The sequence below is a fragment of the Dunckerocampus dactyliophorus genome, chromosome 8 (assembly GCF_027744805.1).
Source record: "Dunckerocampus dactyliophorus isolate RoL2022-P2 chromosome 8, RoL_Ddac_1.1, whole genome shotgun sequence".
Lineage (NCBI taxonomy): Eukaryota > Metazoa > Chordata > Actinopteri > Syngnathiformes > Syngnathidae > Dunckerocampus > Dunckerocampus dactyliophorus.
Window position 1 is genome coordinate 14,539,849 of NC_072826.1, and position 14,913 is coordinate 14,554,761.

The 14,913-nt window shown below is 41.3% G+C and overlaps 1 protein-coding gene across 3 annotated transcripts in view; it reads left to right on the forward strand.

The window, feature by feature from the left end:
• The window catches only part of LOC129185821 (plexin-A2-like), a 103,563-nt gene that overhangs the window by 23,908 nt on the left and 64,742 nt on the right, over positions 1-14,913 (forward strand). For all 3 annotated transcript variants that reach the window (XR_008572139.1, XM_054783293.1, XM_054783294.1), the window contains exons 2-3: positions 1,814-3,147; positions 5,688-5,870. Coding sequence is in view for 2 of the 3 variants with exons in the window: in XM_054783293.1 (XP_054639268.1) it covers positions 1,924-3,147; positions 5,688-5,870 (1,407 nt within the window). In the remaining variant the exon portion in view is untranslated. The remainder of the gene's footprint in view (positions 1-1,813; positions 3,148-5,687; positions 5,871-14,913) is intronic.

A 14,913-nucleotide genomic window follows, 5' to 3' on the forward strand; every position in this document is an offset into this window, starting at 1 on the left:
GATGGTTGGATGGATGGATGGATGGATGGATGGATGGCTAGATGGCTAGATACTGTAGATAGATTGTACTTTACTTGTACTTGTACTTTATTGATCTCCTAGACCAGGGGTGTCAAAAACTCGTGCCATGGAGGGTCGAGAGACTGCAGGTTTTCTTTCCAGCCAGTCACTAAAGCAGGTGATTTTAATGATCAACACCTTCAGTTTGAGGGAAGGAGCTCATCAATTAAATCACCTGCTGAAGAAACTGGTTGGAGAGAAAACCTACAGCGTCTCGGCCGTCCAGGGCACGAGTTTGACACATGTGTCCTAGACAAAATCACATTTCCAGCAGCTCTGCAAATTCTCATCATGAACTTGATCACTTTAATCACAAAACAACTGAGGCATGAGTAAATAAACAAGTAATACTAAGTAAACTAAGTATCGTGATATTTAGTGTTGGGTGTGGCTGAATAAACAAGCAATCAAAGTACGAAAGAGTATACTGTAATAAAACAGTTTTTTTTAGGCACAATATTGAAACCAAGACAGCGTACAAAAACCGAGGTAAAATTTTGGTGAAACTTTTTATCGAAAAAAGAATCATACAAAAAAGGGGTGTTAGAAAACTGAAGTTTGACTGTATGTGGATAAAAATATTTGTTCTGAACTGTTCCTTGTACTGTATGCAAGCAGTACTAGTACAACTTGATCGGTTTCAACTAACTCTTGCCCTAAGATGCTTGAGGTTTCGGAAGGCAAAGGTCGTATGAGTACATTTTTTTTTTGTGAGCAAAAAAGCATCACAACTGTCCACTCATTTTTCTGTGATGTTTCAGTATGGATGACTTAAATGGCCAAAAAAAGGGGAGTGTGGTCACCACCCTTAGGAGCCCGTTGATGCATGATGACACTCAGAGCAGATTTAGGGTGATGGTATGGTTTCCTAATATATGGTCTGTCCCCCGTCAAGGCACTTTTATCACCACTTTAATAGACTTTGGTGTGGCAGCTGTGACTGCAAAGCCACTTTATCTACAATGCCCGTCTTTGCCGTCACTCCACATCCATCTTTGTTTGGAGGTGAGAACCTGTTTGGAAGCAAATTAATTCATTTTGTAGGCGACGCAGCATGCGCGCCAGGTCCAATCATTCCCTTCGTCCTCTTTATGATAAGAAAATGTAAGCACATCATTCACTACCACGCGTCCAACTCATCCAAGCTCATTCCGCGTTTGAGGGGCATTGTTTGCCGCCCCCCAGGAGATATACACATAAAATATGCTAATGAAATTAAAAAGGGAAGTGCGAGGGTTGATGCGGCCTGGTGCAGAATCTCTAATGACTCCCTGCCATCCCTGGAAAGAGGCTGATTAATTTAGGGAATGTCGGCTGCAGTGGAGGGTGATTAATTCCTCCCGGATTCAGCCATTTAAGTGAACATGACAGGGTGGGGGGATAGAAGAGGTAGCCCCAAACATGGACACATGATGAATACATTGAATCGCTTTAATAAGCAACCTCAGCAGCAGACAAGCATAGCTACATTGTGTGAATGCTTTGTTCAAATAATAGGCGGGAGTTAGTGCTCTTTAACAGGGATGTAGAAATAATAAGATCCCCTGTTGATGGGGAGGAATATGAAACCCTATCTTGTAAATAGGATGAGAAACTTAGAACACATGATTGCTTGTTTGTTTGATGCATCAAGAGCCTGACAAAGCACATGCAAAAAAGAAAACAAGCAGATTCTCTTTAAGAATTGCTGATAAGCTGCAATGTGAGACTATTAAGGATTTCACAAAGAAACGTCTCACTTCTTTTCTTTCAGAGGAATGTGAAGATCACGGGAAAAGGACGACAAGTTCTTTGGCTGCACCTTGCTGACACGCAGTCCCTGGAGGTTCGTCAGAGCGTGGTCTTTCTCTGAGCCCTGTGGGGATGGGAACGTGTTTGCATAAAAGATGGACTTATCACAGCGTTGCTAAAGGTCACAGTCCTGTTAAGGTCATGTCATGGCCTGTGGCTCTCGGGCTACTGACTCTAATCTTCATGAATCAAAAGACGTCTGCTGGGCAGATTGTGAACAGCTTCCAGTCGGAGCGGAGGGAGTGGTCGTTGAACCACCTCACCGTGCATCAGTCCACTGGGGCGCTGTACGTCGGTGCTGTCAATAGGATATACAAGTTGTCTGCAAACCTCACGCTCCTGGTGTCCCATGACACGGGGCCCGAGTATGACAACAAAGCATGCTACCCTCCTCTGATCGTGCAGCCCTGCTCGGAGGCCCTCGCCTCCACGGACAACGTCAACAAGCTGCTGCTCATTGACTACTCCCATAACCGCCTCCTGGCATGTGGCAGCCTCTACCAGGGAGTCTGCAAGCTCATGAGGCTGGACGACTTGTTCATTCTCGGGGAGCCCACTCATAAGAAGGAACACTACCTGTCCAGCGATACCCTGACAGGGACCATGTACGGGGTGGTGGTGCCCTCACTGGGTCAGGACGCTACGCTGTACATCGGCACTGCAGTTGGAGGCAAGCAGGACTACTTCCCAACTATCTCTAGTCGCAAGCTGCCTCGCGACCCTGAATCTTCTGCCATGCTGGACTATGAGCTTCACACAGACTTTGTCTCCTCGCTCATCAAAATTCCCTCAGACACCCTGGCTCTTGTCCCTCACTTTGACATTTACTACATCTATGGCTTTGCTAGTGGCAATTTTGTCTACTTCATGACCGTCCAGCCGGAGACACCGGAGAATGGAATGCCGGCTGGTGGCTCCCCAGGCGATCTCTTCTACACCTCCCGCATTATCCGCCTCTGCAAAGGTGACAAGAAGTTCCACTCGTACGTATCACTTCCTGTGGGCTGCATCCACCGAGGTGAGGAGTACCGTCTGCTGCAGGCCGCCTACCTGTCCAAGGCCGGCGGGGTTCTAGCAAAAGAGCTCAACATCGGAATCCATGATGACGTGATCTACGCAGTGTTCTCCAAAGGCCAGAAGCAGTATCACGACCCTTCTGATCACTCAGCCCTCTGTGTCTTCACCATTCAAGACATTAATATGTCCATTAAGGAGAGACTGCAGTCCTGTTACCAGGGGGAGGGACACCTGGAGCTGCACTGGTTGCTAGGAAAGGACGTGCAGTGCACCAAGGCGGTAGGTGAACTGTTCCAATCATCATTATTACAAAAGCCTTTAGGTGACTATAAACCAACACAGTAGTGAGCAGCATAGATAGAAATGTAGAGATGGTTGACTTTTTGGTTAACAGTGATTGTAAATACTGTACATTCAAGCCAAGTCTGATTTTGGAGACTGAAGAGAGAGAGCAGAGGGCTAAGTGGAGATTGAGCCCACAGAGCTAATCACACTCAGCAAGACGCTTTGATTTCATTCGGGGGTTTGGCCACCAATGCCCACCTTCCTCTAATCCCTTTCCACTCGTGTCACTGTCAGCGCCGCTCAAACCCTCAGAGAATTCTTCTTCATCTTGAGAAAAAAGGGCATTCTTGTACATGTCCGTGACTATGCCTTCATATAAGCTACAATCATGCATAATGAGCCTTTTTCAGGAACGCGCTGAAAGCAATGATGAAAACAATCATATTCATTACTGCGCCGCTTCCCAGCATGCACTTTGATTCTACTATGCTATCAAACAAATAGGATGCTACTTAAGTGAGAGCAGCTGAGGCAGGCTGTAAACACATAATAACACAATAATTAATCTGGCTGTGAAGTTAACCTAAGGGACTAAATTGTTCAGTCCTGATAACTTATCATCACATCATTGTGTTTCTCAGTAAAAGGGAAACAATCTTGTCTAGTTGCATGGTTCATTAAGTCTTTTTTGAGGCTGACATCAGATATTTCTCCTACCTGTGTCAAAACACAGCTATCTAAGATTAGCGCTCTTGTTCATGAAACAAATCAGCCTTTTTTCTGCTTCACAGATGTTTGTGAAGTCTGAGATTCTACACATTAAAAGTTCATTTCAAAATCAAATGCCAAACAAGAGAGTCTGTGCTTAAAGGCTGCTGAGGCGCAAGAGTTTAATTACAAGGTGTAATAGAAAATGCTAACACAATAGTCATAGTGTTATTTATTTCGTACATGCTAGAGCCCCATGATTTCCACGTTAACGGAATCGTGGGCGAAATCGCAAAATTGGTCAATAAAAACAGAAGCTACTGTTAAACTTGCAAACTCGTGGAAATTGACGTGAATGAAATGCTGTCATCATGAGGAGAAGGAACGTTTGTGTGGGGAAGTATTTCCTCCGGCGGGAACACTAATCCGCCCCCACCCAAACTAAACATGTCAAAAGGGCGACCTGAAACATTGGCAAAAGTTGCCGAAAAAACTTTGAAACTCCTCTCTTACAGAGCATGAATGACAGATAGCTGGTGTAGTTTAGTTTAGCAGAGCATGCTAGTGCGGCTGTGTGTGACTCAGGCTGTATCAGTGTATTTACACAGTGTTGTGTTTTACCGCTTGTTAATGCAACTGAGCGTTTTACGGTGCCTGCTGACGTCGTGCAAGTTCTGAGTGAAATAAGGACGGGAGGCAAGTTTATTTTTGCACCCAGCTCCTCTTAACTGTCATCAGACAGTCATCTCAACACACACACCACACTTTCAGCATTGAAAATAAGCGAGCTGTTCACCACACCCTGTCTAACTGTGTAAACATAATAAGGGTGTCATTAAAAAAATATCTTATATTAATAACACAATTGGAATTGCATCGGTGACTACGTCTTCCTTAACCACAAGCACAGACATTACAGTATGTTGAGGGCTTTTTTGCAATGTGACACCCTGACACGTTAGCGACATCCGTACTGGGCAAAATTGTGTAATGATGTTCCATCAATAAATGGAAGGATTTTTCTATTTAATTAACGGACATTTTATTTACTGTTGCAAAAGTACACACTCTGGTAAAGGTAAAAAAAACGAGTAAAAAAAATAAAACGCGGAATTTGGAAATAAAATAATGGAATTTGGGAAAAAACAAGTTAGATTAAGGAACATCACAGTTACAATGACGCAATTCAGTCCGAAAACGAGTAGGAAGAAGCAGAGCGTATTCGGTGACAGCCAAGGTAAATATGTGAATAATAGGAGACAGTGGGAACAAATTAGGAACTAAATCTACATTTTTATGAGAAGTGACTAGCAAGCTCCTTAAGGTCTCAGGTATGTGTAAAGCAGAAGCAACATGGGCGCTTAGCGTGCGTTGCTCTTTGATGCCTTATCAAATGCCGACGTCTCTGGCGCCGCTTGTTTGTCTGATGTCGCATCAAGCAATCAACAATCACAGGAACAGGTGCAAACCACACGCCGCCTCGCGTGCTTTGCCATCAGCGCAAATTTGCGGCCGCTCATAGTCGATAAACGCAACAGCTGAGAAGCTTTTGAAGTTCCCATTTTTAACCAGGCGAATGTTCCACTTAATGTGGAGGAGCTCCTTCCTTATTCACACGTGTCACAAGTGATTTTTCTTCCCTTTTCTGGCTCACAATTACGCTCTTCCAGACTCTCATTGCCTCCACCTTCCTCGCTCATATCTGTCATCCTCAATCCGCCATCCTTTCACTCTCTCCCCTCTTCTTTTATCTTCCTCACACACTAAAAAGTCACAGTTTTAATTATTTCACACCCATTCTCTTTCTCTTTCCTCTTTCTGCACAGCCTGTCCCCATTGATGACCACTTCTGTGGCCTGGACATCAACCAGCCACTAGGGGGTTCTCAGCTGGTGGCGGGCCGCACGGTTTACATGGAGAGCCGAGATAGACTGACTTCAGTCATCTCCTACAGCTACAATGGACACAGCGTGGTCTTCATGGGCACAAGGAATGGACGGCTGAAGAAGGTGAGGGCAATGTGCAACCTATGCTAACATAACATAAAATAATATAACATGCTGCCACAAGACAAAATGAACTATCCAGATCTGAGAACGATCCATCCATCCAGCCATCTTGTACACTGCTTGTCCTCATTGTCATGGGTAAGCTAGAGCCTGAGAGGGTGAGAGGCGGGTTACACCCTGGAATGGTCGCTAGCCAATCGCAGGGCACAAACAAGCATTTAGACTCAAATAAACCTGCATAGGCCACATGCATTTTTGGAATGTCGGAGAAAAAAAAGAAAAAGAAAAACAAAGACCATTATTAAATCCTTGGATGCTCGCTGAACCTCACAAGAGATGCTGTGGTCTTTCGTAAACTGTGGAACTTTTACTTTATGTAAAAAGATGAAGTCCTTAAACAAAGCAGGTATGTTCTCTTATGTACTGCTTTTGTTTCTTCATGGTTCTGAAAAAAAAACAGGTGTTTTTTCCACAAAATATGGTGCGGATGGACTTGTAAAATTTGAGGAACCTTGAATTTATTCTGTGAACGTTAAAGCTCTGTCCCACTGCACCGTTTAACGATTCCATCTAAAAAACGAAGATGTGCGGATTGTGGACGCATGTAGACGTTGAGATACAGAGCCATTCCAAACTTAGGACATGTTCAGAATATTTTTAAAAATAGATTTTGCGACCAGCTTTGGATAGCGACTGATGGTTCTCATGTTACTCCAACGCTTTTTTTTCCTCACTATTTTCAACATTTACACACATGCTGAATCGTACCGCTTTTTAGACTTTTATGGCTGTTGAGCAGGTGGACAGCTCATCCTCCACGAGAAACTGAACTAACCATACGCAACATCACAACATTTTGACAACAATAGGATAAGAAATTCATGTTTTCACAGCCATGACACGTTATATACAGTGGAATCTCAGTAAGCGTCTGCCTCGGTCAGCATGTTTTTGGTTAACATAAAAAATTTACGCCACAAATTTGCCTCGGTTTGCATGCCTTGTCTGTTTAGTGTACAATATTTCACGCATCTTGCTGTGTTATTAAAACACTGTGTGAGTCCAGCTGTGTTCTTAATGTTTTGTTTTTTTAATCACAAAATGTCCTTCCTTGTTAGCATCGTATTAGCGAACTAAACAAAATGGCAACCGGAACAATTCGTCAACAGTTGACTTTCAAAAATGTTAACGCAAAACATGTTTTTATAGTTTTGAACTTATAGTTTTGCATGCATAAAACAATTCAAAATGCATATAAATGACAAATGAAAGGGATAGATGAACATTTAAGATTACTTTTACCTTCACTGACGACGTGACTGTTGCCAAAGACATGATGTGGTAGCGAGATCAACCACCGCCAGGTTCCTATTTTCAGTCATGTCTGCAAAGTTGGCTCTTCCTATGATTGTGAGGAAGAATTCACCAAGGGTTGGATTGTTCACCCACTAATAGGGAACGTGAACTGGGTTTAGACCGTCGTGAGACAGGTTAGTTTTGCCCTACTGATGATATGTTGTTGCAATAGTAGTTCTTCATTGGTTTTGCCTGTGTAGACTGCATTTAGAGGTGAAAACAACATACAAACCAGAGAGCTGTCTATAGGTGAAAAACAAGCAATAGTGAATCAGATAGAAAATGGAAAATCAATTAGAACCATTGCACAAATATTGGTCACAGCCACTACAACCATTTAGAATGTCCTAAGAAGAAATAAACCATTGGTATACTAGGTTATAAACAGGTAGACGGAGGAAAACATCATCGGTTGATGACAGAAACATTGTGAGAGCTGTAAAGAAAGACTAAAACAACTGCAGGTGACATCAACAACAACCTGCAGAGGACAGGAGTGAAGGTATCACTATTTACTGCTCATGGAAGACTTCATCAACAAAAGTACAATGGTACACCAGAAGATGCAAACCACTCACTAAGAATAGGAAGGCCATCTGGAATTTGCCAAAAAGAGATGATCCTAAAAAATGCATCAGTCCATAAAACTTTCTCACAATTGTTTAGGCTCATCTCTATCCTTTTTTTTTGGCAAATTCCAGCCTGACCTTCCTATTCTGCGTTTTTTATAACACGCATACTGGGTGTTCATGTACTTAATTGAGACATTTTTCAGACGTTTTGCTCATTGCTGACATTTCTGAGACAAATGGACATTACTCATGATGTTCTATTGGCCATCCATAGTCAAAAAATTTGAATTTGCCATGGTATGACACCATCTGTCATAAATCTTTAGACGGAGGCAGACGGAGTTGTTAAATGGCAGTATCGGACAGAGACATTGATCACTGTTATGCCCACTGTTTTTAAAAGTTAAAAAAAATAAATAAATGTTTTTAGTCTCACCAGTATAGCACAGCGATGCAACACAAATGATATTTAATTCAGTAAAACAATCATCCTCACAATTAATGATCTCGTTAGCACGACTGCCTATGTTTAATACATCAGGGGGATTAAAGTTTGACATTATCCAGCTGAATAACGTGCAGTCAGCAGTTACGTGTGTGTGTTAGCCCTTAGCGTGGAAAAGACACGGGCCGTAGAGGGACATAATCTCTTAATGAGCTGCAAGTAATGAGACTTTAAGCAGCCACTCACTTGATGGAGTCACACAGTGGATCTTGTTTTTTGATTAGCCTCCAGAATTATAAAGCACTTAAACGACCACTTCAGCGTCTGCATGTATACTTGACAGAATTGTCACAACACTTACAAGTGTGTAGAACGTTTTTTCTTGTAGGCTTCACGACACTCATTTGATGAGCCCTGATGAGTGTCACGTTAGGCGTCCATAAAGTCAGGCAATTCAGAATTTGACCATCATATTCAGGAACAATATGCCTTTGATAAGAATCCTAACTTGCCATCATGCATAACGTCAAGCGAGAGACCTCAGTTCATGAAGCAAGCGTCAAAGGGTTACAGTGGGTTTTGCTTTTTGGTATTCATTTTGCTTTTTTGTAACACTTATCACAGAAGATCACGTCGGTATATGGATGATTCTCCTGAAAGAGGTAGCAGTGAGGGTGACGTCACGAGGGGCATGACGCACAGACTTCCGTGATTTCAAGCTATTTTGCTGCATCCAAAACATGTACTTTGACCAAACTCTAACAAAACCTTACGCGTCGTTTTACATAACCAGCACACAATGTAACTTTAATTGAATCGAGGAAGACTATATGCAAATTATCTGACATAGGCATTCACACACAATGTCAACTTGTTATTTTCAACTACAGTATGTTCTGGGTTATTTTTCAAATTTTTCGTCAATTATGAAATAACAACAATAAATATGACAATAACAAAAGTGACTGATTCAAAATCAGAAATATGGCTTAGTGTCCATGATACGTGTTACCGTCTGTTTTTCTACTGATCTATTTTTTGTAATCAATACAGGTTTTTTTTATTGTTTTACATCATGTTTCTGCGTAAGGTGAAGTGTGCTATTCTTGTGCTAGCTAACAATGCTTTGAAGAACAGTGTTGAGTCTCGCACAGAGTACGTGCAAGAAGTGTCACCATTACGTCACGTCCTGGTTAGCCCAACAACACCGAAAATGGTCAGGTGACGAAAAAACTTTACAGAAAAAGCCTCACCATCATAAATCGTGCACAAAATGATTTTTTCCGTTATTGTTTATGTGTATGCACAGAAAAACAGATTTTGGGAGAGAGGCGGGGTATACCCTGGACTGGTCGCCAGCCAATCACAGCTGAAGCACGTAAACATTTTTTTTTTTTCAAAACCTTTGACTTAACATTAATTTATTTACTCATACAAAGTGCAAATCAAGCATTTATCAAAATAATAATAATAAGTAAATAAATTAGAGCTTTGCTTATGTAAATGTTACAATTGAGATTTTTGTGCCCCGCTGCCATGAAATATACCAAAATGCGATATTTTCTTGCAAGATTTTCTTCATAAACTGAAACAGAACAAGTGATACTTTACTTTAATATGAAAATTGGTGAGAAAATAACTTAAATTTTTGCTTGCGATGTCACACTTATGGTACCCTTTCAGGAGAATGGACCCATATAACTTGAGACGCAACTGTAGGTCATTAAACCAGTGATCCCCAACCACCGAAAAAAAAAAAAAATTCCATGATTTTTTATTTTGAAAAGTGTCCAGATTCTCTCTGTTACATCCATCTCACTTGATGCATGTCCATTGTGCGTGTGCTAACTTTTTCTCTACCACTACTGTATTTTTAGCATTTTTCTTTCACCTCATATTTTTCTCAAATGCTGATACTATGTGGGAATGCATGAAGGTAAGTTTTGATGACTTATTGAGTGCTAATGTGGACATTTGTCTCCAGTTAATTCATGCTAGCACACTGCCTTTTACCACACACATCAAACAGAGATGTAATAATCTCTCTGGAAAAACTCCAGACTTGAACTGGTGGATGGTGGGTCGGCATTCATTTTGTGCTTTTGATGTGATGTTGTTCATGTCTAAGCTCTAAATTAGATCGCTATAATGTACGGACCCCCCCCGCCCCCTGGTCCGCGGGAGATTTGTGGCAACACAAACACACGTGGGTCAAAAAAGGTTGGGGACCACTGCATTAGACCATAAGTCAGCGAGCATCACAGGTTTAACTCCGCATTGTGCTTTTTCTTTTGCTCTTTTACTTTGCTTTTCCACTTATTCCCAAAGAAACAACAGCCTCAACAAGAGGGTGTTAAAAGAAGAATAATGTCAAAAGAGCAGAAGAACATACAGACAGAAAATGTGTGAAGCAGTAAGACTCCAGACATTTTACAGTGGTTAACTTATTTTTACACTTGTGTGACAATTAAGAATGTTAAAATTGAGACGTGTGGTACGTAGGGCAAAATTTGTCTTTAAAGTTAAGACGGTTGTTTTCACGTTTTTACACTTTTATGATTGTTAACAAAGCTACAATGTGACTTAATTACAGTTATATGAAAAGTATGAAAAGTCGGCTACAATTTGACCCTGGAACGGACTCTTTGAACTTGCATTCATTCATATTGTATGGGAGAAATCATTCCCAAATACAAAGAAATTGGAGTTTGAGCAGTACAGTCGTCCCTCGCTACATTGCGATTTGAGCATCGCTCCCTCACCCCATTGCGTATTTTCTTGAAATTCATTAATTAATAAATGATCGCTGTTGCTTGGTTGACTATGGACTATTATTAGAGGTGTCACTCAGCTCTCAAGACGAGATGATGCACAATATTGGATTCACAAGAAAGAGACGAGACGATATTTGAACATTACTTTTAAGAAAACTACAATTACTCAACAAACTGACTTTTTTTTATTTAACTGAGTCACAAAATAATGCAGATAGATTTTAAAATGTTTTCTACTACTAACTTTGCATGCATGACGTAAGCATGATGCTTTAACTGTTGAACATTTTCCCACAAATTGAAACAAAAACAAAAAATTATAAGTCAAAATAATGATGGCAGCTGTAGCTATAACTACTAATCATTAATGTTGATGTGTAGTTATGTAAAGACACGTGTAAAATAAATTGCAGATTGCAGTAGAGTAGATTATTTTTATGTTCAAAGAATTACAGTTCCCATGATGCTTAGCGTGTGGAACCAGGAAGTAGTGAATAAGTCTGAAGTAGGCCAAAAAAGATGCTAGTATCGCTTGTTTTGATAGAAGTCATACACAGAGCAGACAAAAATTTAAGTAAGTTTGATCAAATACAGAATTACTACAGTTTTTGCTTGTACATTACATTACCTCAGCTGTTGAACTCGTCAAGTGACGCTGGGAACACAGAGGTAGGTTGGACTGCAAGGTGTATAGTGTGCATAGAGCACTTAATGTGCACTTCCAAGCCTGCCTGAACTTCCATATTATGTGTATTATCATTCATAGTAGCGATGCCATAGTTCACAGTCTGATCTGGCTGACCTGTTCTTGCGAGACAGCTTTTCTCCAAACAAGAAATATCGTCAACGTTTGAATCTTGTGAGATCTTGTGACACCCTTCCTATTATTAGTGAAAAAAATTGTGAAAGACAAGTTATGTGAAGTATTCTGGTCACTAGGCGTCAGTAATGTTGATAATATAGGACATTACATTAGATTATCTTCACACTGCATGGAGTCAGCCATGGCATGTCCGACATAATAGAGTGAAAAAAAGTTTTTGGTTTCTTACTTTGTCCTTCTTCCCCACTTTGTTTGAAACCCTTCCTTAAGTTTAGAATAAACAAATTGGAGGTTAACTAATTAGCTCGCTAGCATGCTATGCTTAGTTGTGGTTTCTTGTGTCCCTGGAGTGTGATCCAGCAGCCTGCGTATTAGCAGTGTGGTGACTATAGGGGTGTTATTTCATGTCTATAGGGCTCTAATTATGTAAAAAAAAAAAAAACGTATGTAGAAAGTCATAAACACGATTTCTTTGCTCTATCTACAAAAATATTCTGTTTATTAATATTGTATCCTACTTCGCGAAAACTCACTTATTCAACCAGTTAACCGTGATAAATGACGATTGTATCTCAGATTTTACTGTAAACAATAAGACCATTTAATACGATTTTTCTTGAATACCAAACTTCCTTGTCTAAAGCTTAAAGGTGCTGTCCCTCTTCGGCTGCAAATGTCACTTTAAAAAAGAAGAACACCACCGGCTAGCATATGTTACCAATATTGGTTTAAAAGAAGAGATTTAACAAATACATGTCCATATTTGTCACAATTTCAAGTTCAACTTGTAAGAATTGCAGTTCAGGCCAAGTAAGACTTTGTGGCTTCCACTAACCGCTGTCTTGTATGTACACGCAGGTACATACGAGCCTCAAGAGTACAAAAGTAGCAATTTGCAGTCATTGTGTGATTATTACAAAATTGCTGTGACTGCATGTGTGTTACATGAGGCGTAGCTTGCATGTTTTGACCAGGAAGAGGGTGGCATATAGCACGTTCGGAAGTCAGCGCTCCCCATGCAGTACCTGACCAAGGATGACAGCACCTTTAACATTATTGTATCTTAATTTTCAAAGTCAAACATTGGTTTGACTTTGTGTTAATATAAATAATATAAATATAATAACTATTAATACAGAGTGTTTTTGCACCAATGTAATTCCTTCACAAAGCAGCCCCACAGACTAAATGTGACCCCTTTCTTATATATGTAGTTTACATGAAGCTGATTAAGCCCATTGTCCATCACATGCCATTTTAAACCCCACTGTCATGATATTACAAGTCTATTCCCGCCGGGTCCATTCTTTGTGGGCCAAGTGAATTGGCTGGCTGGCACTGTGGGCTCAGCTTCCTGCACAGGCAGCTGACTGAGGAAATGTTGGATAGGGCTGTTGTGACATTAGCCCGGGGCCTCCGTCTTATTGGAAGCAATCTGTCTGATACACAACACACGCACACACACGCACACGCATGCACACACATACATATATTGGATGATGGAAAAAGACAAGCTAGACAGGGACATAGACAACTGAATCCGGACCAAACCATAATACCAGAATAGTAACAAAGAAAAACAAGAGGCAAGAGGCGGGGTACACCCTGGACTGGTCGCCAGCCAATCGTAGGGCACACATAGACAAACAATCATTCACACTCACATTCATACCTATGGACAATTTACAATCTCCAATTAACCTAACATGCATGTTTTTGGAATGTGGGAGGAAACCGGAGTACCCGGAGAAGACCCACGCATGCACGGGAGAACATGCAAACTCCACACAGAGATGACCAACGGAGATTCGAACCCAAATCTTCCCGATCACTTTGGAAACAGTGTTTATAAAATCTGCTCTATAAATAAAGTAGATTGGATTAAAAAGTCACTTTTGCCTAATAAGGAACTGTTAATGTCTGAATAAGCTTCACAATTTCTTAGACTTTAAGCCTAAATGCATTCGACGTGTACTTTTCTTACATTTTATTTACATCTTTCAACCTGCCTTCTTGTGTGTATTTTACAAGATAACAAAAAAAAGCATCTTTCGAGCCGACAGGCCAGCACACCAGCAAAATGTACAGCCATGATTCAGACTCCCAAGAGCCCCTGAGGAGCAAGTGGGGTTGCGGGGGGGGGTCACCTCTCCAGTCTCAATCTATGGGTCCCAAATGGACAGGCTGAATGGAAATGGGGCATGACAATGAATGCCATCAGTGCATTGCTGCAGCAGTGGGGTCACCGAAAAGGTCAGGCCTGTCACTGGGCGGGTGTAGCTGAGGTGAAAGGTCATGGGGATAACAGACAGTCCCACCATCCTGGCTCCATGAAAACTATATGGATGTATCCATCAACGTCCCTCCACGAGTTTCCTCTAGTTGCACATAAAGCAGACATTTCAGACTGGCTTTGGTGGTTTTGCATTTGCTACCCGCTGTTTTGGCTCTGTAATATGAGCCTCTGGGCGAGTGGGAGACAAACATAAAGGGGGCTTTTACACACCGGGTGCTGTATGCTAATGAGATGAATCCAGGTACCTCTGGTGTAGCCTCATTTAAATCAGCTCCATTTCCAAGAAGGAGGTGAAGATGGATGTTGGTTTTAGAGGCACTGATGACACATTTACTACTTGTTAGCTAAATGCTAGAGAGATCCACTGGGAACACGAGAATGATCACATGACTGATTCATTGGAACATTAATATTGAATTGGAACAGCTGGTTGTCGTTGGGATGAACAACTTTTCAACTAACAAACTGAAGGGAAAACATTTTAAAATGCACACTCGGAGGTCCCGCGGGAAGCAGAATCGTCTTTGCTAAATCGGAGTTGACTGAATACAAGCAGGCTTTTTCATTTTGTCCTCGCCATCAACTGTGCCTGGTGTTAGTTGAATTTTCATACAGAAAAAGCTGACTGGTCACTTCCTGTGATATTTGTAACACAACTGTCAGAAGCGGACATTAGCTACTTGAGGACAGTCCACTTTTTTGGTCATATATGATTTACTGCTGGAACATGCTGGGATTTAGTGTTGTAAGACTGTCAACCCCCATTTCTTAGAGGCC